The sequence below is a fragment of the Phyllostomus hastatus genome, unplaced genomic scaffold (genome assembly GCF_019186645.2).
Source record: "Phyllostomus hastatus isolate PE091 unplaced genomic scaffold, TTU_PhHast_1.1 phas_contig_64, whole genome shotgun sequence".
NCBI classification, from domain to species: Eukaryota; Metazoa; Chordata; class Mammalia; order Chiroptera; family Phyllostomidae; genus Phyllostomus; species Phyllostomus hastatus.
The window spans coordinates 3286284-3313099 of record NW_025333928.1 but is presented as its reverse complement, the minus strand read 5'-3'; the positions used below and the strand labels follow the sequence as shown (position 1 = coordinate 3313099).

The 26816-nt window shown below is 44.2% G+C and overlaps 1 protein-coding gene and 1 non-coding gene across 7 annotated transcripts in view; one reads left to right on the top strand and one right to left on the bottom strand.

The window, feature by feature from the left end:
• EEF2K (eukaryotic elongation factor 2 kinase) overlaps window positions 1-16268 on the bottom strand; it is a 73435-nt gene extending 57167 nt beyond the window's left edge. For 2 of the 6 annotated variants that reach the window (XM_045848981.1, XM_045848984.1), the window contains exons 1-2: window positions 15826-16267; window positions 15295-15486 (exon numbers count right to left, since the gene is read on the bottom strand). In XM_045848981.1, coding sequence (XP_045704937.1) covers window positions 15295-15329 — 35 coding nt within the window. In that variant the 5' untranslated portion in view covers window positions 15330-15486; window positions 15826-16267. Of the gene's footprint in view, window positions 1-10376; window positions 10395-15294; window positions 15487-15825 lie in introns of those variants that run through there. The other 4 variants (XM_045848985.1, XM_045848980.1, XM_045848982.1 and 1 more) reach the window with 4 other exon arrangements.
• A 9945-nt stretch (window positions 16269-26213) lies between these two features.
• Window positions 26214-26295, top strand: TRNAL-UAG. Its single transcript has one exon. It is a non-coding gene; the product is annotated as a tRNA-Leu (tRNA).
• The last annotated feature ends 521 nt before the right edge of the window (window positions 26296-26816 follow it).

Below are 26816 nucleotides of genomic sequence, written 5' to 3'. Positions count from 1 at the left end.
AAAATAATAAATAAGAAAAACATATTTTTAAAGACTGTGTTTATTTTTATAGAGAGGGGACTCAGGAAAGAACCCACAAACCCCATGTGCCCTAACTGGTAATCCAACGGCAACCTTTTGCTTCAAGAGTTGGTGCCCAATCAACTGAGCCACACCGTTCAGGGCAATAAGTAAAATATTTTTTTAAATTTTAGATCAAGGCAATAATTCCCACTATTCTTTTTTTTTGTTTTTTGAGATTTTATTTATTTATTTTTTAGAGAGAGGGAAGGGAGGGAGAAAGAGAGGGAGAAAAACATCATTGTGTGATACAAACATTGATCAGTTGCCTCTTGTGTGCCCCCAGCTGGGGACCTGTCCTGCAGCCCAGGCCTGTGCCCTGACTGGGAATCAAACTGTTGACTTTATTGTTTACAGGACGAGGCCCCACTGAGCCACACCAGTCAGGGCTCTAGTTATTCTTAACAACTCTCTCCATTGACAGGCAGTCTTCTAGATCTGAGGATGGGCACTTTCTTGATACCACAGTGGGGAATCCTAGTGCAATGCACATTTATATCCTAATCCAATGCACACCCATGAAATGTAAACTGAAATCTTAGGAAATTGTGCTCAGCTTTGCCACTTCCTGATCTATTGAGTTTCTTTTTTTGCTGTTCTTACTTTTTATTCTTTTACCTCAATGCATCAGCCATACTGATTCCTTGACTCAGTTGGACAATCACTGACCTTACCCTCGGTGCAAGGTACAGTCACTTCCTGACCAATGGCTGAGCCACTGATCCTGCTTGTCACCAAAACCTTCCCTGGTTTATGGCCGAATCTCCCCTCCCTCCCCAGCCCCAGTGCTACTCAGCCCTGGTCAGCCCTTGGCTAAAATCCATGCTGACCAAGACAGCATGGAGCCCAGAGCTGCCAGCAGGCCCAGCCAGGCCACTGGCCTCTGGGGCTGAGATGATGCCAGAGGAGGGGGCCACAGCTTCGGCCTGCAGACCTCCAGGCAATGTAGCACAGTGTTGGGAGTCTAGACTGCTGGTGACCTTGACCAAATTAATTCATGTCATCAACACCCCCGTTTGTGAAGGGAGCTGAGTAGGCAAGTGGGGTTCCATGGCAGTCAGTTCACAGGGGAATTATCACCAGAAACCTGGTCCATGGCCACGTCTGCTATAGACCTGACATTCTCTTCAGCCCTGGGAAACAAAAGCAGCTGCAGGCAAGCAGCTATAACCCTGCCTGGCATGGTGCTTCATACTCAGAAGACACTTGATATGTATTCCAGAACTGAGTGAGCAGGATCTGTTTTATGGCTTTTCAGTTGTCATAAATTTGCTCAACACAGCTCTGGCAGCACCTGCTAAGAAAGAGAGAGCAGCTGTTCTCTCTTTCTTAATAACAGGACCACTGGTCTTGGGTTAAACACATGGCCACTTAGAATATGGTCTATACTTCCCAGAGTCCTTTGCAGTTAAGTGTGACCACATGACCAAGTCTGGCCAAGGGGATATGAGCAGAAGGACGCTTTTCAACTTTAGGGAAGGATTTTTAAAGGAAGGGAAAAAATGTATCCTTCCGCTCTCCCTCCTTTCCTGCTAGCTGGAATGAAAGTGTGATGGCTGGAGTTCAAGCAACTATGTTCAAACATGAGGAAGCCATGTGCTAAGGAAGGCAGAACCACAATAAAGGAGGCCTAGGGCAGCATAATCTTATATCACGAGGCAGCATAACAGCCCTGGACTGACAATCTTCAGACTTTACTATCTAACCTTATATAATCTATAGTATTTTTCTTTTTTTCTTACTACTTGCTAATTATATCTGGTCCAGTAGACCCTTCTTTCCCGTATTACAAAAAGTCACATCACATACCTTATAACAAGTTGGTGCCTGGTAGGGTCGGCCTGGGAAAACTGTGGCCTCAATCTGGAGTCCTAATGTGACAGCTTCTCCCGCATTTGCCCATGAAGACTGGGCAGTGGAAGATACTGGATTCCCCTAGACAGGCAAGGAGCCTTAAATGGCCCATAACTCAGCCCCACAATGCCTGTTCCAACACCACCCAGGGAACCCATCTTCCTAGGAACCTCCATCTAACTTGGGCTTCCCTGGGCCCACAGAAGGGGCCTGTTCCTGTGAGTGAGAGACTGAGACCAGAAGCAGGACCCCAGTATGTCAGGATTCTCTAGGTTTCCTCTGTCCTCACTCAGGAATCCACATTGTCCTCTCCTAGTCCCCAACATACTCTGGGAAGATATTTCTATGGAGATGCAACTGAGTGGGGTTCTGATTTCAGCACACCAAATTTAATCCCTAGCTCTGCCACTTATTAGCTGTGTGACTTCACCTCTTGAGTCTTGGCTTTCTCACTACAATGTGGAGTGCAGAGTTGTGCCCACGCCATTAACTTGACAGTGCTAGCACAGAGCAAGCATTAAAACACAGCAGCTATTATTATCATCATTTCCAATATCAGAAATAAAGGGGACTGAGCCTTGGGTCCCAACAAGGCTAATGACCTGGATGTCTGGTTAACAACCAACCAAGCTTCTTCCAGGGTCCTCAAAGAACAGGCTATTTATGCTCTGGCCACCGAACCACTGCTCTCCCAGCATCTTGCTATAGGCTACTCAGGCAGCCACTTGGGTCAGGAAATGATGCTTGCAATGCCCAGGTTAAGGCTATCAGTCCTCCTCAGGCTCTCCTCCTTCTACCCTCCTGTTGTAGAAATGAGCTGTAGTCTCCCACCCATCACTCCAGGAGCCAGCACTCCAAGATAATGTGGCCTGCACTGAACCAGCCAGTGCACTCACTAGTATATGTCCGGCACCCACTGGTCCTCAACTGCAACCACAGTAGACAGGCTGACTTGTGGGCCACCTTATGTCATGTACTTGCTTCTGTTCTGGGATCCGCATATCCCCTGCTCTCATGCCATATGCCTGGGGTTGAGGATCCACAGCCAAGCCACTGGGGGTGTCACAAGGTCCAGATCTGAGAAGAACACAATTCGGGCAACTGGCCACAGTGACTGGCTCAGAGGTGGTATATGACTCAAGTCAAACCAATCTCGCCCAATTGCAGGTAAGCCTGGGGCTTCAGCTTGAGTGACTGGATGAGGTTAATCCTTTCCTGCAGAGCATGAGTCTGAGACAGAGACTGAGGCCACCGGAGAACAAAGCTGACATTTGGTGGAGAGCAGAAGAAGAAAGACAAAGAAAAATGAGTAGTGATGACATTACTTGAGACCCTGAATCCAAACATGACCAAAGCCAAACTACCTACCTGGACTTCTGCATTACATGACACAAAAAAACATTGCCTATGGGAGGCTGGGTAGGGGGACAACTTGGCTGGCTACAGATAGGTTTTTGCCACTTGCAATATTAAAGTACAAAACCCAGCTGGGACTTAGGGCTTATATTATTTCTACATAATTAAAAAATAACACTTTCATTAAAACATATAGCTAAAAATAACACTCTTGTCCCACTAGGGCCACTGTGTATGACCACATAGGCTGGGTGCTGCTCAACTCCAGTGAGCAACCTTTACAGCAGTACATTGGCAGCCCTGCCCCCCGCCTGCAGAGACAACCTCTTCCAAGTACTCTAGATGTTACTCATGGAAGTTACTTCCACATCTCTAGATAATATGCATATTCTGCTATTTCTTAATTTACCTAGTTTGGTTCTTATCTATTGATTTCCTGGTGTAATAAGTTAGAGTTAGCTTCATATCCCTTTCCCAATGCAACCCCAGATTGGTAGGTCTTCTCTTGGTTCCTTTAGACAGCACGCCAAAGGCTCTGTCTCTTGTTCCACCAACCAGAAGGAGCTATGGGTTTCTCAGCTTAGCATGAGTTCTCACTGCAAGAAAGTAGGAAAGATGTGGCTTTTGCACTGCAAATGAGTGACAAGAAAGCAGAAGAGATTTTTGTTCCTAGCAACCTCAAAAATGCATACTTTTTACTGAATAAGACAGATACATAACACAAGTGAACAGCTTACTGCAACCCAGGTGCCATGCTAAGCACTTGACACAGACTTTCTCATCTACCAATGGCGGGAGCTGCAAGGCAGATAAGTAGCTGCCCACCTCCTTTAGGGCCACCCTGGGAAGGGAAACTAAGCAAAGTGAGGCTGCCCTTGGGCTGTACCTGGCTTGTTCCAAAGATATCTTGAGCTCTAGATTGAGTCCTCAGTTTTCTTCATGCTAGGGGGTAAAAAACTGTCTTAGAGATATAACCCCATGTTCACTGCAGTATTATTCATAATAGCCAAAGTATAGTAACAACCTGTGTCCATTGATGGATGAATGAATAAAGAAACTGTGGTAAATATACACAATGGAATATTACTCTGTCCAAAAAAAGAGAAGAAATTCTGTCATTTGCAAAAACACAGATATACCTAGAGGACATTATTAAATGAAATAAGCCAGACACAAAAAAGCAAATATTGCATGATCTCACTTACTGGTAAAATCTAAAACGCCAAACTTGCAGAAACAGAGAGCAGAACTGGGGTTGCCAGGGGCTGAGGGTGGCGGAAATGGAGAAGCTGCTGAGAGGGTAGAGTTTCCATTATGCAAAGTGAGGAAGTTCTGGAGAGCTCATGTACAGCAGGCTGACTGTAGTTAATAACACTATTGTAAACAGGAAATCTGTTAAGAGAGTAGATCCTAAGTGTTTCTACCACACACAAAAAAGGTAACTATATGAGGAGATGGATGTGTTGATTAGCTTGGTTACGGTAGCCATTTCACAATATATTCCTATATCAAATCATCACATTGTACACCTTAAATATAGTGGAACCTCGCTTCTCAACTTAATTTGTTCCAGAAAACTGTTCAAGAAGCACTTTGTTTGAAAATCAAATCATTTTTTCCTATTAGAAATACAGGTATTAGCATGAAAGGGTTGTTGGATGGAGAACTGAAGTTTTGGTTTTTTTTTAAGATTTTATTTATTTATTTATTTATTTCTTAGAGAGGGAAGGGAGGGAGAGAATCATCAATGTGCAGTTGCTGGGGGTCATGGCCTGCAACCCAGACATGTACCCTGACTGGGAATCAAACCTGTGACACTTTGGTTCACAGCCCACGCTCAATCCACTGAGCTATGCCAGCCAGGGCTGAGAACTGAAGTTTTATTCAACAGCCAAGACATTTTTTCCATCAACAACTTGTTCGAGAACCAAATTGTTCAAAGTGAGAGATGTTTGAGAACCAAGGTTTGACTGTATACAATTTTAATTTGTCAGTTATACCTCAATAAAGCTGGTGAAAAACAAAACAAAAGAAACAAAGCCCAAGACAGTAACAGAGACTCTGTGCTCTGTCACCACGTGGATGGGTGGCTGGGTCTGAATTCCTGTCCGTGTCTGGTGAACCTGTCTTGAAGAGCAGATGTAGAGAGGCTGGCTGTGACCTCCCCCAGCCACTGGCACTGAGCAGGGATCAACAGGTGCTAATCAAATACATCTCCAGGCTGTATTTTATTTACTTACTGGAGGGGGATGGTAATACTGGGAATCACTAAATCAAGCAACATGCTAGGAGTTCATGTCAGTGTCTTATTTATATCTGTGCTCCAGCATGTGGTGGGTACTCACACATAAAACTTAATTAAGCTATTGTGAGAAATAATAGTTTATATCTCACAATAGTTTAAATTAGTTCTCAAATGCCCTGGTTTTCAAACAATTTGGTTCTTGAACAAGTTGTTCACAGAAAAAAGGTGCCTTGATTTTCTAATAAAACTTCAGGTCTCAATTCTCTACCCGACAACCCTTTCATGTTGATACCTGTATGATCAGTCACGTGTCTCTCAGGTAACAAACAAAGGACATTTGGTTTTCAAACAAATCACTTCTCAAACAGTTTTCTGGAACAAATTAAGGTCAAGAACCAAGGTTCTACTGTAGTTTATGTCAGAATAAAAGGACTTATTTACAGATGTCCATACCCACCTGCCTTCTCTCTGCTATGTCATCTGCCCCACTTGCCCCAACCAAGAACCAACTGCCATTCACAACCACACTCACCTCCCTGCCCTTGCACCCAATAGACCCTCTTCCTAGAATGCCTAACTTACTTGCTGCCAAACCCCTTTGTTCCCTTTTAGATCCAGCTTGAAAATGTACCTCCTCCAGAAAGGCTTCCCTGGGTGGTCTCCTCCTCTGTACGATGGGGGCAGAACCTACACCAGGAGTTGCTTTGAGGAGTCAGTGAGATCAGGCATATGATGTCTGGCAGAGAATTGTTCAAAAGTACCAGCTGCTATTATGCCCTAACCATCCCCATTCTCCCACCCTCTAAGTCACTTGCCTCCTCTCAGGCCCTCCATGAGCATTTCCATTACACCCAGAAATCAACAGTCTATGTGGTAGGCAGCATAACGGCCCCAACCATACCCCAATCCCTAGAACCTATGAATATGTTCCCTGATACGGAAAGGTAACTTGGCAGGTGTGATTAAATTACAGGTCTTGAAATGGGGAGATTATCCTGGATTATCTGGTGAGCCCAGTACAATCACAGGGTATAAAGGACCCTTTTATAAGGGTCCTTATAAAAGCAGGCAGGAGGGGCAGAGTTAGAGGAAGAGAAATGGCAACGGAAGCAGGAGTCATATGTTGGTGTTTTGAAGTTGGAGGAAGAGGCCACAAGCCAAGGAATGCACAGCCTCTAAAAGTGGAAAAAGTAAAGAAATCGATCTCCCTGGAGCCTCTAGAGGGAACACAGCTCTGCTGACACCTTGACTTTTGAACTTCTGACCTCCTGAACAATTCAGAGAAGAACTTTGTATTGTTTTAAGCCACTAAGTTTGTGACTTGTCACATTAGCAATAGGAAACATATACAGTTCAGAACAGTGGTCCTCAACATGGGGCAATTTTGTCAACAAGAGGACACTTGGCAATGCCTGGAGACATTTTTGGTGTCACAACTTGGGAAGTGAAACTGGCATCTAGTGGATAGAGACCAGGGATGCTGCTAACCATTCTACAGTGCACAGAAAAGCCCCATAGCACAGAATTATGTACCAAACTGTAAACAGTGCCAAGGCTGAGAAACCTGTTCTAGAATGATTCTAGATTAAAGTTGCCTTTCCGTATCAGGTAGAATTCCAACAAGCCTTCCCCTACCTGCTCTCCTTTCTTTCCTAAAAACAAACCTCCATACATACCAGAAAGAGGAGAAATGTGCTTACTCACTGATGAAATAAGCAATCCACAACTGAACCAAGGAGCCAAGTCAATATTTGTGCTGCTAAAGGCTCATAAAATAATCACTGCCATATCCTGTGCTTTGTTCACAGAAAACTGTTATAGAAGACTTCCGGTCAAGATGGAGGCATAGGTAGATATACTGTGCCTCCTTGCACAACAAAAAGAAGGACAACAACAAATTTAAAAACAAAAGACAACCACAACTGTCAGAAAATTGAACTGTATGGAAGTCTAGCAACCAAGGAGTTAAAGAAATATTCATTCAGACAGGTAGGAGGGGTAGAGATGGGCAGCCAGGGCAGAGAAGACATGCAGCAAGGCAGTGGCTGGAGGAGAGGGTGGTCCCATATTTGCATGTGGATAAACAGAGGAACAACTGAGGAGTGAGACAGACCATGCAACCCAGGGTACCAGCACAGGGAAATACAGCCTCAAACCTCTGGCTGTAAAAACCTGTGGGAATTGTGGCAGTGGGAGAAACTCACAGTCTCACAGGAGAGTTCACTGGAGAGACCCACAGGGTCCTAGAATGTACACAAGCCCACACACCTGGAAATCAGCACCAGGAGGACCCAATTTGCTTGTGGTAGTGGAGGAAGTGACTGAAAACTGGCCAAGAGCTGGGCAAGTGGCATTGTTCCTTCTCTGACCCCACCTCCACATACCGTGGCACAACACAGCTAAGGGGGCTGCCCTACTCTGGCAAAAACCTAAGGCTCCACCCTTTAGAATGTAACAGGTATACTGAGTAAAAAAAAATATGGCCCAAATGAAAGGACAGATCAAAGATCCAGAAAAAAATTGAACTAAGCAATGAAGAGATAGCCAACCTATCAGATGCAGAGTTCTAACTACTGGTAATCAGGATGCTCACAGAAAAGGTTGAGTATGGTCGCAAAATAGAGGAAGAAGTGAAGGCTATGCAAAGTGAAATAAAGCAAAATATACAGGGAACCAACAGTGAAGGGAAGGAAACTGGGACTCAAATCAATGATTTGGAGCAGAAGGAAGAAATAAACATTCCACCAGAACAGAATGAAGAAACAAGAATTCAAAAAAATGTGGAGAGGCTTAGGAACCTCTGGGACAACTTTAAACATTCTAACATCTGAATCATAGGGGTGAGGAGGAGAAGAGGAAGAGCAAGAAATGGAAATTTATTCAAAATAATAATGGAGAACTTGCTCAATCTGGTGAAGGAAATAGACTTCCAGGAAGTCCAGGAAGCTCAGAGAGTCCCAAAGAAGTTGGATTCAAGGACGCACACACCAAGACACATCATAATTACATTACCCAAGATTAAAATGAAAGAGAGAATCTGAAAAGCAGCAAGAGAGGGAGACAGTTACCTACAAAGGAGTTCCCATAAGACTATCAGCTGATTTCTCAAAAGAAACCTTGCTGGCAAGAAGGGACTGGAAAGAAGTATTCAAAGTCATGAAAAGCAAGGACCTACATCCAAGATTACTCTATCCAGCAAAGCTATCATTTAGAATAGAGGGCAGATAAAGTGCTTTCCAGACAAGGTAAAAGTAAAGGAGTTCATCATCACTAAGCCCTTATTATATGAAATGTTGAAGGGACTTATGTGAGAAAAAGAAGATGATCAAAAATATGAACAGTAAAATGACAACAAACTCACAACCATCAACAACTGAACTGAACAAAGAATAAACAAACTAAGCAAACAACTGGAACAGGAACAGAATTACAGAAATGGGGATCACATAAAGGGTTATTAGCAGGGAGGGATGGGGAGAAAATGGGGGAAAAGGTACAGGGAATAAGAAGCATAAATGGTAGGTACAAAATAGACAGGGGGAGGTTAAGAACAGTATAGGAAATGGAGAAGTCAAAGAACTTACATGTATGATCCATTTACATAAACTAAAGTAGGGGGAATGCTGGTGGGAGGGGGGTGCAGGGTAGAGGGGAATAAAGGGGAGAAAAAAATGGAACAACTGTAATAGTATAACCAATAAAATATATTTTTTTAAAAACTGTTATGGTACAAAGATTATACTATAGTTTTAAAAATCAGAAAAACACATTTTATAATACAAAGTACAAATTATTGTCATTATAGCTTCAGTTAACAAAATGCACAGCGGGGCTAGGATTTTAATTTTTGATGACTTCTTAGGCACCCTTCTCATGTACCAAGGACACCCTGTATTCCAGGGAAAGAGTATGTCTCACTTCTCAGAGGGAGCTCTTGTTTACATGGCCTCTCCGTGGCCGGACCACATGAACACCTGGATCAAAAGGGGCCATGTCTCATTCCTCTCTATCTCTCAGCCAAGATCATGATGCCTGGCACACATTAGGTCCTTTGTAAATGTATGATGTATGAATTGACAAGTAGCTGGAGAAAACTGGCAATTTTGTGGATATAATGGGACTGCAGCCCTGGACGAATAGAAGGACTATGGGGCAATAATGACAAGTTGTCTGAGGTTGGTTAGCCTGAAAACATGGCTGAGATCTTTAGTGGAAAAGCCTGGATCATGGGGAAGTCCTCAAAAAGCACTCCTGACCAGTCTATGGCCTGATAAGGCTTTTGGGACAAACATATTTGGATTCAAGTCCCGACTCTGCTACTACTAGCTGAGTGACACTGGGCAAATTACTTAATCTCACTGAACCTCAGCTTCCTCATCTGTAAAATTCACTCCCTCAAAAAAGTGGAGCACAGTGAGCAAGGTAAAGAAGAACTGAGAGAGGTGGCCAGGGGTGAGAAAAGGCCAGTGTGGCACAGACAGCTGGCTCTTGCCACGAACCTGTGCTCCCCTGCTCAGACAGGGACTACATCTCCCAGCACCTTTTATATCTAGGTGGGGCCATGTGACTGCACAGGGGCAATGGGATATGGGCAGAAATAGTCTGTGCTGCTTCCACACCCACCCCAATGGCACATTTTCCCCACCTTGGTCCCCTCCACTATGATCCTGCCCTGAGACAGCCTGGAACAGATTTATAGCATTTTGGTATCACTTACAAAGCCCCTGCTTTGTCACTCTGCTCAGCTCCCTAGAGGACATGGGTTCCACCATCCCTGGGCTTTGCTCATCCTGCGCCTTCTGTTTGGCACACATCACTGCCTACCCTCCCTACCCATCCCCTGGCCAACTCCTCTACTAACCCTCAAGCCTCAGCTTAGATGTCATCTCTTCCAGGAAGCCTCCCCCAAATCCCAGTGATAGGCATAATAGCTTCATCCTACAGATAAGGAAATGAAGGAACAGAGAGGTTACATAACTTGCTGAAAATCACATGGCTAGAAAATGGAGCAGGTGGGTTTGAGCCCAGTGGAGGCTGAACCTGGGCTTTCACTCAGTCATCACTGGCTAACCCAGTCCTGAAAACACAGACCTGGGGCCACCAGCAGCAGAAGCAGCTCCACTTGGGCATGCAAATTCTCAGGCCCCAGTCTAGCCCTACTAAACTAAACTCTGGGTGTGGGCCTAGCAATGTGTGTTTAAACAAGCCCCTCAGCTGCTTCTCATGTGCCCTTAACTTCAAGAACCACTGGCCCAGAAAAATTTTCTGCAGTTGAATCACTTGCCTCTCAGTACTTGCTCCCTGTGGACTTCTTGCTAGGTCTAGAAAGTGCCACATTGGAAGAACTGAATATTGTCCACCCTCTGACTTTCCAAATATTTAAAATGCTTCTCTGGGGCTTTGGGGACCTGGGGACTGTCATCTTCCCCCTTGTCATTAGTATATCTGTGACTCATTCCTTCCTCTGTTTGAAGCTTCTTTCTTGTGCCCATCAGCCTTCGTTAAAAGAGTTTAATCAAGAAACACTTTAAGGCCCAAGTCACTTTCATCTCATGGTGGTCACTATAACTACCTTCAAGAAAATTCTCCTTTTAAAAAATTATATTTTGTTGATCGTGCTATTATAGTTATCCCATTTTTTCTCCTGTTGCTCCCCTGCACCCAGCACCCCTCACTCCCTCAGACAACCTCCACACTGTTGTTCATGTCCATGGTCATGTGTATAAGTTCTTTGGCTACTCTATTTCCTATACTGTATTTTACATCCACATGGCTCTTCTGTACTTCTTAATCCCCTCACCTGTTCACCCATTCCGCCAAACCCCACCCCCCAAAATGGCAACCATCAAGATGCTCTCTGTATCCACGATTCTGTCTCTGTTGTTTTGTTGGCTTAGTTTGTTTTTTAGGTTCAACTGTTGATAGATATGTATTTATTGCCATTTTACTGTTCATAGTTTTGATCACTTTCTTTTTCTTAAATAAGTCCCTTGAACATGTCATATAATGATTTTTTGGTGATGATGAACTTTAGTTTTTTGTCAGGGAAGCTCTTTATCTGCCACATGACTCTAAATGATATCTTTGCTGGGTAAAGCAATCTTGGCTATAGGTCCCTGCTTTTCATGACTTTGAATATTTCTTGCCAATCCCTTCTAGCCTGCAAAGTTTCTTCTGAGAAATCAGCTTGCAATCTTATGGGAAATCCCCCATAGGTACCTAACTGCTTTTCTCTTTCTGCTTTTAAGATTCCCTCTTTATCTTTAACCTTCGGTATTTTAATTATGATGTGTCTTGGAGTGGACCTCTTTGCATCCATCTTGTTTGGTACTCTCTGTGCTTCCTGAACTTGTATGTCTATGTTCTTCACCAAATTAGGGAAGTTTTCTTTCATTATTTTTTCAAATAGATTTCCAATTCTTGCTCTTTCTCTTCTCCTTCTGGCACCCTTATGAAGTAAATGTTGTACCTCTTGAAGTTGTCCCAGAGGCTACTTATACTATCCTCACTTTTTGAATTCATTTTTCTTCTTGTTGTTCTGATTGATTGTTTTACTTCTTTATGTTCCAGATCATTGATTTGATTCTCAGCTTCATCCACTTTACTGTTGTTCTCCTGTAAATTGTTCTTCATTTCAATTAGTATATCCTTCATTTCTACCAGATCATGTTTATGCTGTTGAGGTCCTCACTAAGTTCCTTGAGCATCCTTTTAACCAGTGTTTTGAGGTTTGCATCTGATAGATTGTTTATTTCCATTTTGTTTAGTTCTTTTTCTGGAGTTTTGACCTATTTTTCATTTGGGCCACGTTTTTTGTTTTGCTTTGCTTTATCTCCTCATTGTGGCAGCTTCCCTGTGTTTGTTTCTATGTATTAGGTAGAGCTGCTATGACACCCTGTCTTAGTAGCATGGCCTAATGTAGTGGGCGTCCTATAGAATACAGGAGCACAGCCAATCCCTATTACCCAAGCTGGGTACTTGAAGTACACCCTTAGTATGAGCTTAGTAGACCCTTCTTTTGTAGTTGAGCCTGGACTGCTGTTGGCAGGACAATGGGAGGGATTTCTCAGGTCAGTCAGTTGTAAAGACTGGCTGTGGCCACTGGCTCTGCTCTCTATGGAGGATCAGCTGTGCAGGGGCAAGGTGATGGTGCTCCAACGTGGTCTGTAGTTGTCTACTAGATGCACAGGCTCTGTGGTTTCCCAGCTGGTACAGACCAAGATCTGTTCCCACCTGTGTTTTGCCTGGGTCCATCCTGCCTGAGCTATAAGGTAACCTGAGATGGTTGCTACTTGTGCTGGCCTTGAAGATTCCCAGGCAAAGCCAAGCTGTGAATCTAGGCTGGTTGCTGCTAGTGCCAGGCCTGGGGCCAGTACCTCTTAGTAAGAGGTATGAGGGCTGGGGTTCTAACTGAGACTGGCTGTAGCTTGTTTGAGAGGATTTAGGAAGTTGTGAAACCTGAGCCAAGACCAGCCATTCATATGGACAAGCCACTGTTAATAGACTGCATAGACCCATAAGTTGGGTGGGATGGAGCCTCAGGGGATCTACTGGGTGGGGTAAACAGTGTTGGCCAGGTTGATGGAATCTCAGATATGGCAACCCCTGCTGGCTCTATGGCTCTGTGAGGGAAGAGTTCAGAAAAGGGAAAATTGCCTCTGCCCACCTTTCTGTCTGGGAGAAAGCTGTTCCCCATCTCTTGCCTTGATGCCAGACACTTCAGTTCCTTCCTGTATGCCACTGCTTCCTTTCAAGCTGCAATCCTAGTGCTAGAGCTCAGATGGAGTAAGTCTGAGTAAGTCTGTATGTGGGCTCTTTTAATAGGAATTCCTGAGACTCCAGAAGTTTCTTCCACTGACTCAATCCCTGCTGATTTCTGCAGACAGAAGTTATGGGGACTTATCTTCCTGGCACTGGCACCCTTTGTGGGGGGGAGGGGGAGCGGGGGGTGGTCCTGGTATGGGGCTGGGAATCCTCACTCCCAAGATATCCCTCCTGAATTTTAATCCACCACATGTGGATATGGGACTAGCCCATTCCGTGTCTTCATGCCCCCACCCCACCAGTTTGGATGGATGTGGTTTCTTCAATTCTGTAGTTGTCAGACTTCCACTCAACTCGATTTCTGGCAATTTTGAGTGATGGTTGTTCTATATTTTAGTTGTAACTTTGATATGTTTGTGCAAGGAGGTGAGCTGTGTTTACCTATGATATCATCTTGACTGCTAGAAAATTCTCAGTTCACAGAGGTAACAGTCTGCAGCTTCTTGGTCAGTGTAACTGATCTGCCCAACACAAAAAGTCTTGTTTTTTAATCAGTTCACCAGCTGCTATTACTCTGAATGTAGTCCTGATCATCAATTTTTTCTGCTTCAGCTTCATGATTGAATCAGAAAGAATGAATCCTTGAGAATGAGCTGGAGCAAATCCAAGTTTGCTGTTGACCTTCCGCCTCCTTCCATACTCCTCTGAGTGTCCTGGCAACCAGACACAATCCTACTAAAAATGCAAAACTTCTTTGGGGAATCAATCAGACCAGTGTCAGAAAAAAATAGGCATAACACCCTTTCCCAGTGGAACAGCTCAGCCAGAACATCCCAAGGGGAAGGCCACAACCAACAAGCCCCACTCACACCCCTAGACCTTGCAAAGAGCTTACTGGATCCCTTCCCTTCAGCAGATAGCCCCAAAGCAATGGGATGGGGACAGAAAGTAGATGCTCTGTCCATAGTCACTCAGGGGCCCTGGATCCCCCAAACTGGTGACTCTGTCCTCCTACAGGCCCAGAGAGTCCTCTCAACTCAGCTGGTGAAAGGGGACAGTGGGGCAGGTTTTTAGGGTCCAGGTTTGAAAGGGGCACACACTATTTCTGCTCACATGCCATCAGCCAAACTCAGTAACAATGGCCCACCTAACTGTAAGGGAGCTTGGGAAATTCATCTGAGTGACACCCCAGGAAAAAAAACATAGGTGCTGGTGACCAATAGCTGTCTCTGCCAGATAATACACTCAAAATGTTTAAAAATCAAATCAGTGATTTATTCTTAATCAGCCAAAAGGTACTGTCCCAGCACACACAGCACAAAAGAAAAAAATGATAAATCATATAGACTGCATACAATTGATTATACATATATAGAGATCATTTCGATGATTAGCAGGACTGACTTCCTGCCTCCCCCACTTCCTGAGGATAAGAACTTGGGACCTCAGCCTACTCATCCCCTTTGAGAAGGGGACTGAGAGGAATGGGGGATGGCAATCCTAACCATGTTACACCTGTATTCATATCATCAAGAAATTTTACTGTATTTGTTAAATTCATACATGAACACAAGAATGAATGCCAGGTGCTGTGGAGGCTATAGAGAAGGACACCTGCATACCTCTATCTCTAAACCCCTACCGTCTTCCACTGACAGGCATCCTTTCCAACTCAGTTGATACATCACCTCTTCCAGAAAGTCTTCTCCACCAACCCTACCCTGCAACACCCCCCTGCCCCGCCCCACACACACACCACATCAGGCATGATCAGGTTCCACTTGCTTGCTCTGTATTCTCTTCTTTACTTTGTCCATCTTGCTAATTAGAGTCTGCTGTTAGACCACCAGGACCTTGGTTTCCTCCTATGTAATATCAGGAGTGCACTGGGTTACTCCACTTCCTGGCTGAGTGGCCCTAAGGCCACCAGCGCCCAAGGCCCCAGAAGTCAGGCTCCCATCCCAGGCAAGCTCCTGTCACGGTAGGGGCGTAGACCAAACTAGGCCAGGACTTACCAGGGAGGTCCAGCCCCCGTTGCCTCCACTCGCATATTTATGCCCGGCCCATTGGCTCACCCGCCAGCCAAGCCTGCCAACACTCGACTTCCGCAGCCAACAATGCAGCAAAGGCAACTCTACACAGTCCTCCAAGCTCCCCGAGTTCTGGCCTCTCGTTTAGGGCTGGGGTCGGGCATGTAGCTCCGGGCCCTGCAGGGACAGAACAGCAATGTTGTCCCAGTCCTCTACGGGCTTTGAGGTGCTCCGGGAGAAGGCCCCAAGCCTCTCACAGCTGCTCGAGTGCCAAGTGTTTTCCCAATAGACAACGCTGTTAACCTGAGCAACTCGCCCGTTTTACAGAAGCCAACACTGAGCCCGAGATTTTAACTAGGACAGAAACACCTCCAACACTCTTTTTTGGGGGGACGCTTGGGCCCCACTTCCAAGCCCCAGACCCTGCGGGCTCCGGGTGCCGGCTGCACCGGGGCACACACTCCTGCAGCGCCCAAGCCGGCACCCATCTGCCCAACCGACCGCTGCTGCACCTACCTCCCTCAGGCGGACTGGAGAAGTGGCCGCTAATCAGGGCCGCAAGAATCCAGAGGAGGTGGCAGAGGCTTGTAGCCCGGTGCTCCAGGGTGTAGGGCGGGCAGGCCCCTGAGAGAGCCGGGAAGCAGAGAACCGGGCACGAAGGCCGGCGCTCCGGGGAGGCAGAGAGGGCCGCTCTGAGCGGATGGGGCGATCCCTGGGCACGGGAACCTCTGAAATGATCCTGGGGCACGAGGAGCTCACAGAGATGCTGGAAGAATCCAGGGCATTGGGGAGTGTGTCAGGAGCACAAACGCAGGGGACAATCCACCTAGCTGGAGGAGTTACGGAGCAGGCCTTGGGGGCACTGGTCTGGGAATAGCAGAGTTCTGGCTGGGGCGGGGTTGTAGCGAGGCAGGCGTTGGCGCTGCACTACGTCGCAGCCGCTCCTCGGCAGTCAGTGCGCCAGCAACTAATGCGCATGTCTCCCAAGCTTCAGGGAGAAAACTGGCATTGAGTTCTTGGCTCATCAGCCTACTGAATGTGCCACCTTCAGATCAAACTTGCCACCTTCAGATCAAGCTGAGAGGAGGCGGGGGCGGGGGTGGGGGGTAGGGCTGCCCTTCCAGCGGCTAATTCTAGAAGAACCAGCCTCGTGACCTTCCCATTCACTGTCTGTTGCCTACCTACTTCCTGTATTCAAGTCCTTCCCAAAATCATTAGTAATCCCATCTTGCAGGGATGTCCAACCTGCAGCCTAACACCAAATTGTAAATTTACTTAAAACATTATTGGATTTTTTTTGGCAATGTATTTAATGTGTGGCCCAAGACAACTCTTCTTCCAGTGTCTCACACAAACGCCAGAAGGTTGGACACCCCTGCATCTCAGTGTTTGTAGAAATTTCTATACATAACCTTAGAATATTTTTAGTATAAGAAATTGCTTGGGTTTTTTTTTCTGATTTCCACTTTGTGGACACTTAGTCACTTATAACAGCTGCAATTATTTGTGCCATTATTTGATTAATATCCCCTCTAGATGTTCCTTACCTGTCTAGGACATTTCCTGTATTCCTAACCTCTTAGCACAGGCCTGGTATAATACAATAAATGCCTGTGGAATGAATGGATAAACATGGAAAGCTATCAAGAAGAAAAGGAAATACAGCTAATGGTAACTACTGTGAGCATTTTGATATTATATCCTTCCAGATAGTTTTCTAGTGAACTTTTACAAATTTCACAAATCTTATAATAATAATAATGGGGATATTTATTGAGCAATTTATTTCATTTCATTGTCACACCAGCCCTGAGGTAGGTTTTATTAGCTCTGTTTTACATATCATAAAACTGAGCTTATAGAGATAGCTTTGCCCAAAAGATTTCTAAGGTGGCTCCACGTGGCAGAGCACATGTACACTTCAGGGCTGTGTTACTCTGTACTGTAAAAGGGGAGAGGAATTTGAAGGATCGCACAGGTGAGAGGGAGGAGGGAGAAAGGGAAAGGCTTCCAGTAGAGCAGCAATTTTCAACCAGTGTGCTGCAAGAATTTTTAAAACAGGCCATATCTGACTATTTAGTCAGGGGCACTGACCTCTTTTCCCTTAGATTGTCAAATAAAAAAATGACAGCAGCCACCACAGCTCTCTGGTGGGAATGCCCTGTCTTGAACCATAAATATATAGGCCATATAATAGATTTGCATTTTACTGGTCATGGACATGATAAGGTTAATTATGTGTCTAGTTAATTCTTGGTACCAGAAACTCTTATATACGAATATAGGCATCTGATTTTTTGAAAAGTCACTTTGAAGATAAAAGGGTAGGTGATTACTATTATTATTATTATTATTATTATTATTATTATTACTTGCAAATCAATCAAATATACACCTTTTTTTGGTCAGATCAGCAAAAAATATTTTTTTTGATGTGCTACAGAATTTTAGTATTATGTGTGCCATGAAAAGAAAAAGGTTGAAAAATCACTGCAGTACAGCAACGTCTAGTGGGGGACATTTAAATAGTTTGCCAACCACACTCCCTATGCTCTACAGAGTTTTAGTCAAAGCCTCCTTGGGCTGGAATGCTGTATAACCAAATTCTCCTATGGAACAAGAGGAAGTGCTTTGTGAAGGTAAGCTCCAGGCAAACACAGAGACCACCAATGCAGCAGACCAGAGACAGAGGGACACAGACATTTGGGTATGCATGTGGATATACAGTTGACCTTTAACACAGGTTTGAACCTGAACTATTTTTGAGCTGTGGTTGGAAATTTGTGGATGTGGAGAGACATTTGTATGCACTGAGCCATACCATTTTACATAGGGGACTTGAGCATCTGTGGATTTTGGTGTCAGTGGGGGTCTTGGAACTGTAGATACTGAGGAACAACTTAAATTTTGGGGGAAGTCAAAAGCTATATGTGGCTTTTAAAAAAATTCTCACCTGATATGTTGTTTATTGATTTTAGAGAGGAAAGGAGAGAGAGAAGGGGAGGGGTGGAGGTGGGGGGCAAGAGAGAGAGAAATATCAATGTGAGAGAGAAATATCTATCAGTTGCCTCCTGTATGCACCGTGACTGGGGATCAAACCCTCAACCATTTTAGTACATGAGAATGACACTCCAACCAGCTGAGCCACTGGGCCAGGGAAGCTCTACATGGATCTTAACCATGTTATAGTCAATTGTATTTACATTTTTCTTAACAAGAGTTAAGAAATGTATCTATTGCTCATTGTCCTCTTCATCACTAGGTTGTGAACACATTTCTCTGGTCAAGGGTCACCTGTCATTTGCAATGCCTGCTCTGACATGCTTTTTGGGGGATGCAGTAAGAGTTGATATTTACAGAGCATTCAGTCTGTGCCAGGCACTGTGGTAATTTATTCATGGGCAATTATCTCTTTTAATTTTCATCACATCCCTCTTATTGTCCCCACTTCATACACAGGGAGACCAAGGCAGGTTAAGTGACTTTCCCAAGGTTACACAGTAAGTGGCAGAGCCAGGATTTGACCCAGGTCTGGGTGTATACTGGCCCCTCCACTGTCCTGTCCTTAAGCGTAGACTCTAGTTGTGAGGTCCCTAAAAATTCAAATTCCTTTGGGAGAGCAAAGTCCTTCAAGTCCTAGCCAGTTGCTATGCTCTTTGTAGGAAGTAGGTTCAAGTTTATGAGGTATAGCGTAGCGGTCAATTATACAGGCATCATCTTAGGAAGTGGTGGGAGGAATGGGAAAAAAAATGTTCCTGAAAACCATCATTGAGTGTTTTATCCTTTGATCTCTGTGTTATAAGTTTTGAAAAATGTAAGATCTAGAAGATATTTTTGTTTGACATGTTGACTCCTTCAGTCACCTCAAGAAAACTCCTCCGGTTTTCGGAAAAAGACAGAATTGCACCTGTAATTCTGACCATAGAAAAGTCAGGCAGAAACAAAGAGTATGAGTTAGTCTGTCCAAGCCCAAAGTGAAACCAAACAAAACCCCAAAATGTAAACATACTGAACAACTTACAGCTCTATGGCTGTACGCAACTTGTCTGAACCTCTGTAATTTTTGTCTGCCCAGCAAGTGTCCCCTTCTTTGCACAAGCATCTTCATTTGTCTTCAAGGAACTAGTCCACACCCCTATTCTCAGTTTATGGAAATAGCCCTCCCCACTTCCCTGGCTTCAAGGGTGGACCCATGACCAGACCTGGTCGATCAGCATATTTCATCCCTTTACCCCACTGATTGGTTCTGAGATGAGCATGTGACCCAGTCCAGGCCAATGAGACACTAAACTGGGTCTTTTATAGCAGCCATATAAAAAGGAATCTCTTTTCCAGAGAGTTGCTGAGCTGGTAGGATGGAAGCCCAGGGTTTCTGGGCATTCATTCTTACGGCAAATATTTATTAAGCTCCTACTATGTGCCAAGTATGTGCTAGAAGTTGGGGGAAAGGGAAAATGAAATCTTAGACAGTCATTATTCCATAATATTATAAACTGAGAAGTGTGCTATGAGTGAAAAGCACAGGCAGTGATGAGGGATCATAAAGCCAAACCTGGTTAGGAAAGCTACTCTGAATAAACGACATTTGAGTTGAGCTCCGAAGGGAGGAATAGGCATGATTTCCAGTAGCTTTAGGAGCACAGGTACCCTGGGTGGCCTCGGCAAGGAGGTGTGGATCAGATCATTCTTGGTTTATGCTTGGTCCTTCCTTAATCACCTCCTTTAACCATCATACAAAGCTGTTTATTGAAGAGTTTGGGGGTAACAAAAGAGAATTAAATATAAGAGAAAAACACACTGTCTCCTCAATGTTACAGTATCCAAGAGGAAAAATAAACCTTTCAAGGGGGACCTTTTTGTTGGCATACTCCAGTTACAAGCCTTGCTTCCCTGTCCTGAGGCCTGCCCTTCCTTCTCTCACATGCACAAACATCGCCTCTTCAAGCTGTACTAGAAAAATTCCTCTCCCTGCCCACATGGATTTGGGTTTCCCCCCTTTCCCATCCCCAGAGTAATCCACAGAACTCAACCCATAGGATGCAAAAGATATCATCAAGAAAGTGAAAAGACAACTCAGAGAATGGGAGAAACTATTCAAAAATCATATATCTGATTAGGGAATGTAACCAGAATATATAAAGAGCTCTTACAACTCAATAAATAAAAATGGGCAAACCATTTGGACAGTTCTCCAAAGAAGACAAAAAAAATGACCAATAAGCACATGAAAAGATACTCAACAACACTAACCACCAGAAAATGAAAACCAAAATCACACCCACTAGAATGGCTATAATAAAAAGTCAGATAATAAGTGTTGACAAGAATGTGAGGAAACTAGAACCCTCATACCCTTCAAGCAGGAGTGGAATATGGGCAATGGTTTGGCAGTTCCTTAAAATATTAAACATAGGTCTGCTACATGCTCCAGCAATTCCAGTCACAGGTATATACCCAAGAGAAATGAAAACATATTTCCACACAAAAACTGAGTGTTTAAAGCAGCATTATTGACAATGGCCAAAAAGTGGACACAATCCAAATGTCCATCAACTGATGAATGGATAATGAAAATGTGGTATATCCATATAATGGAATATTGGTAATAAAAAGGAATGAAATACTGATACATGCTACAACACAGATGTACCTTAAAAACATTATGCTAAATGAAAGAAGCTATATACAAAAGACAACATATTGTATAATTTCATTTATATAAAATGTCCAGAGATCGATTAGAGAGGCGAGGTCACCACCATCTTGATGGTTTCCCCTTCACAATGGTGGTGGGGGTGTGTGTGTAAGATTTTGTTTTAAGATACCAATGGTTGTTTGGGGAAATGCAGGCCAGAAAACATTCTCTGGAGCACTGGTACCTATGCAACAGCTTTGTTGCCTCTCCTTACTGCCCTGTCCCCTGTGAAGAGGACATGGAAACACAGGAATTCTGGCAAAGACTAAGGTGTAGGTAGAAACCCTTTGCTTCCTTGTAGAACCAAAAGGAGGATAACAACCAATCTAAAATCAATAAACAACCAGAAGTGCCAGAAAATCAAACTGCATGGAGCTCCAACAACCAAGGAACTAAAGAAACAGTCAACCAGAACAACCAGACCAGCAGCACTGCAGCACAACAAGGAGGGATGCTCCGCCCTGATGAACACCTACAGCATAACAGGCATGCCAAGACAAAGAAATGTGGCCCAAATGAAAGAACAGGGCATAGCTTCAGAAAGAGAGCTAAGCGATGAGGAGATAACCAACCTATCTGATGGAGAATTTAAAGTCCTGGTAATCAAAATGCTCACAGAACTCAATGAGCTTGGTCGAAAAATGAAAAAACAAATGAAAGATACCCAAAATGAAATAAAGCAAAAAATTCAGGGAACCAACAGTGACAGGAAGGAATTCAGGACTCAAAGCAACAATTTGGAACAAAAGGGGAAGATAAATATCCAACTGGAACAGAATGAGGAAACAAGAATTCAAAAAAAGTGAAGAGAGGCTGAGGAATCTCTGGGACAACCTGAAACGTTCCAATATCTGAATTATAGGGGTGCCAGAAGGAGAAGAACAATAGCAAGAAACTGAAAACTTATTTGAACAAATAATGAAGGAAAACTTGCCCAATCTGGTGAAGGAAATAGATTTCCAGGAAGTCCAGGAAGCCCAGAGAGTCCCAAAGAAGTTGGACCCAAAGAGGAACACACCAAGGCACATCATCAAGTTACCCAAGATTAAAGACAAAGAGAGAATCTTAAAAGCAAGAGGAAAGGAGAGAGTTGCCTACAAAGGAGTGCCCATAAGCCTATCAGCTGATTTCTCAAAAGAAACCTTGCAGGCAAGGAGGGGCTGGAAAGAAATATTCAAAGTCATGAAAGGCAAGGATCTACATCCAAGATTACTCTATCCAGCAAAGCTTTCATTTAGAATGGAAGGGCAGATAAAGTGCTTCCTGGATAAGGTCAAGTTAAAGGAGTTGATCATCACCAAGCCATTATTATATGAAATGTTAAAGGGACTTATGTGAGAAAAAGAAGATAATCAAACCCATGAACAGTAAAATGACAGCAAACTCACAACTATCAACAAATGACCCTAAAAGAAAAGACAAATAATGAAAACAAAAACTAAGCAAACAACTAGAACAGGAACAGAATCAGAGAAATGGACATCACATGGAGAGATTTCAGTGGGGAGGGGGAAGGGAAGAATAGGGGGGGAAAAGGTACAGGGAAGAAGAAGCATAATTAGTAGGCATTAAATAGATAGGAAGAGATAAAAAATGGTATAAGAAACAGAGAACTCAAAGAACTTATATGTACAACCCATGGACATGAACTAAGGAGGGGGAATGCTGGAGGGTTGGGAGGTACAGGGCAGAGGGGGGATAAAGGAGGAAAAATTGGGGAAACTGTAATATTATAATCAATAAAATATACTTAAAAAAGAAAAAAATGTCCAGAGGTACAGGAGAGACTGTTCACTGTCTGTCCCATGCACTGGACCCAGGGCAGAATGGTGATTTCCTCCCACAACTCTCATCTTTGAGATTTATCTAATGGAAATCAATGTTCATTCTGACATAAATCAGCACCCCTCCCCTGCCTCCTGCTTTCTGGCATAGGCCATTGTCCTGACCTGGTGAAGCACGTAATTTCCCATATGTGTAGCATTTACATACTACTCCTTGGATCCGAAGGTCCTGGGGCTTTCTAGGTATGAGAAATTTTCCTAGGCCAAGAGACTAATGAGGCTGACAACTCCATCATTACACTAAGAGTTTATTAAGAGGACTTACATAGGAGGTGTGTCTTGGGCAACAGCAAAATGATGTGGCTATGCTCTGTACCATGTGGCAGGCGCTAAGGAGTTATATAGGGCAAGGCAGGATAGATGGGGGTACTGGTGTGTGACCTGCCCCAGATAAGGGAGAACACCTTACATGCCCACCTGGGTAAAGACAATGGCCTGTTCCAGGAACCAGCATAAGACAGCATGATATGGGGCACAGAGGAAGAGTCTACCAAGCAGCCTCCAAGGGGACTCTAGGGGAAGCAGTCTCTATTCTGCCCTGGATCTAGCTGGATCTAACATGAGAGTCGGACAGCATTCAGGTCATAGAACTGTCCTCCATATCTGGGTAGTGTGTTTCTCCCTTTGTGCAAGGCAAACACCAGGATTAGAATGGGACCTGTTGGAGCCTCTAGTTTCATTTGCCCAAATATCTGCATAGGAAAATATTTTTTTCCACAATAGTTACTTTGGATTTGATTATGAAGGAGAGCTGTAGTGAGGAAGAGAATTTGCCTTTAACTTCATAAATATCACTAGACATTTGAAAAATTTCACAATGAGCATGTATTACATTACATTTCAAATTTAAAATGTCAAAAAATGCCTTCCTCTACCAAAGCATTGATTGTTTCACTGTGTGAAGAAAATTAAAGGTAATTTTATTTTCTTATTTGTACTTTTTCTTTGCTCAGATATCAATAAGGTACATGGATTACTTTTACAAAGTTATTTTTAAATGTCACTTTAAAAAAAACCCAAAAACTAAACAGAGCCCAGTTGCTTTGTTTCTGTGGCCTCCCCACCCTTTGGTGGCTGGGTAGCCTCACCCTTAAAGGCAAAAACCACGAAAAGCTGAGTCAGCACCAGGGTTGCATGTGGAAACACTGGGGGAGTGGGGGAACCAGTGAGTTAGCTCATGCCCTTGCTCCACTGGACTTTGGTTCTGTTGCAGAAGCCTCTGCCATGAGGGTTTTGAGAATTCTGAAAATAGTTGCCCTTCTCCCAGAAGACTTTTTCTGCCTGCTCAAGCTGAGCAGGGAAAAATCAATGTTCATTCAAATTCAATTATCAAAGAGAGAAAGGGAGAGAGAGAGATGGTAGGGGTAGGGTGATTGCTAGCAAATAGTCTGACTAAAGGAGAATGCTTTGAATCACTGTGGGGGATTACCTGGAGATGTATATGAATCCTTCTTGTGGCCACAGTGGGTGATCATCCTGAAGATCAGACCACAGCCTGGCCATGTCCAGATTAAATTTCTGCAACATTTCCTGCTGGGCAGCTCCACAGAATAAATTTACCTCAGACTTCATATAAGTCCACATTGTAAGAGTGTGTGATTTTAACCAAGATACAAAACCACTGGTTCAAGGAATAGTCTTGCTGCCAACAGTGTACTAGGTCCTGTGGATATAGCATTGAGTGAACAAGACACCATCACCTACCCTTCTAGTGTTGGCATTCTAGCAGGGCCAAGTATCATCCTGGGAGAGACTCATGCTTGAGGCAAGGAGTAGGGGAGATGTATGTGGAATGCCACCCAGTGATCAATGCTTCTGTTCAAATACTTGCACAATGAATGAATTTAATTCTCACAGCAAATTCTGTGAGGTGGGTACTATTATTGCCACCCCATTATAAGGATGAGTGTTTAAGGACCAGAGAGATAGCTTTCCTAAGGCCACACAGCTAGTTAAGGCTCAAGTTGTGTGATTTCAGAGTGGGTAGGTTTACCCACTATATTGGTTTCCTATTGCTGCTGTAACAGATCACCAAAAATTTAGTGGCTTAAAACAACACAATTGCCTTACAGTTCTGGAGGTTAGCAGTCCTAAAATCAAGCTGTCAGGCACCTTGTGTTCCTTTACAGGGGCTCTAGGGAAGAATCATATCCTTTACCTTTTCCAGCTTCTAGAGGCTGCCCACATTCCTTGACTTGTGGCTACACCATTTCGACCTCTGTTTCTGTCTTCCTTCACGCCTCATTCTCTAATTCCTGCCTCTCTCTCATAAGGACCCTTGTGATTACACTGGGCCTACCTGGAAAATTCAGGATAATCTCCTCATCTCAAGATCCTTAATTTAATCATATCTGCAAAGTCTCTTTTGTCACCTAAAGTAATAGTCACAGGTTCTGGGGACTTGGATGTGGACATCTTGGAGGGGGGCATTATTCAGCCAGCTACACCCACTTACCTATCTTTACTATACTGGATGTCTGTTTGTAATTTTCCTTAAATAGGCACAGAAATGGATAAGCCTATGTGTAGGTATAATTAGCAAATAAGTGGACTAAAAGGAATTGCAACTCCTGGGGCAGGAGGAAGGGGCGTAGAACTTGGGGATGTCAAAGGAGACATGACTCATCTACAGTGTTCATTTGATTTATTAGAAAATATTTGAAGCAAATATACAAAATGTGAACACATCTTGGTGGCGGGAAATAGAGGTTTGCTGTGTGTTTATTGTATTTGCTCTGTATTTACGGCATTTAAAAAAAAAACACACTGAAATAGCCTGCCTAGGAGAGAGCTAGTTCTGCCTGGGCAGCTGAGACGAGTTACTGGCTTCTCTGGGCGTGTTTCTCCCTCTGAGATGATGGAGGACCAATAATCTACAACCTTCAGCGATTTTCCTCCCTGGACACGTGGTTCTTACATTGGGGGGGGGGGGGGGGGGCCAGACCACCTGGCTATGCAGGACCGCAGAGGTGCCAGGAAATAGGGGTTGGGAGCCTGCGGAATGGAGAGCACCCAGGGTCGGCCGGGAAGCGCGGCGACGCTGCACCGCCCCCAGGTGGCCACAGGCAGTATATACCACGTTCAAGGAAGACAAAACACACACATACCTGAGGATTGAACCTTACGTTTAATGTTAAGGAACTCCTCTTTCCTTTGTAACCCTGTGTTGTAATAATAGTTACTCCTGAGGATCTAGAGAGCACTATCACTCCGAGACCCAGGGGGAAGACCGGCGTTTGTCGTGAGAAGAATGGGAAAGGCTGGCGGTATCGGACATGCGCACATCCGCAGGGGTGGATCAGTAGACCACATACTGCCGCGTCATTCAACTAATATAGTCTCTATGGAGAGCCCAGCGAGCGGGAGGTAGCGTGGCCGAGTGGTCTAAGGCGCTGGATTTAGGCTCCAGTCATTTCGATGGCGTGGGTTCGAATCCCACCGCTGCCATACCGTTGTAGGTCTCTATTTTTCCATCCTTCAGAAACCTGTTCATTTACTGATTTTTCTTCCCCGATATTCTAACGTTATCTTATTTTTATTTTTTTGGTTTTAATGGAATTAGCAGCGGGTAGAGGGAAACGAAGAAATTGCAGGACAGGCCACAGGCCTTCTCACTCCGTAACCTAGTACACAAACCCACCAAACCTGCTATCTAAAAAACAAGAAAGAAAACACTATTTCCGGGAGAAAGCACCCGAAATACTTTGGAAAGTTCCCAAGTTATTTAATCCTCCAAGGCCTGTGGTCACAGGGAGTGGGTCTGTTAACCCAACAAGTACAAAAGTTAGGTGGGGGTGATTTTAATCATGACCTAAGTTAAGGAGGGTCCCTTTCTGGCGGGCTCTGTGTACTTTGGAGAGCCCCAGCTGACTCCAGAAACCTCCTTGGCAAAAACCTGTCAGGTGTCCCTGGGGTAGGGCTAAGGTATCAGGGGGTCTGTCCCATGTGGGGATTATCAATTTTAAGGT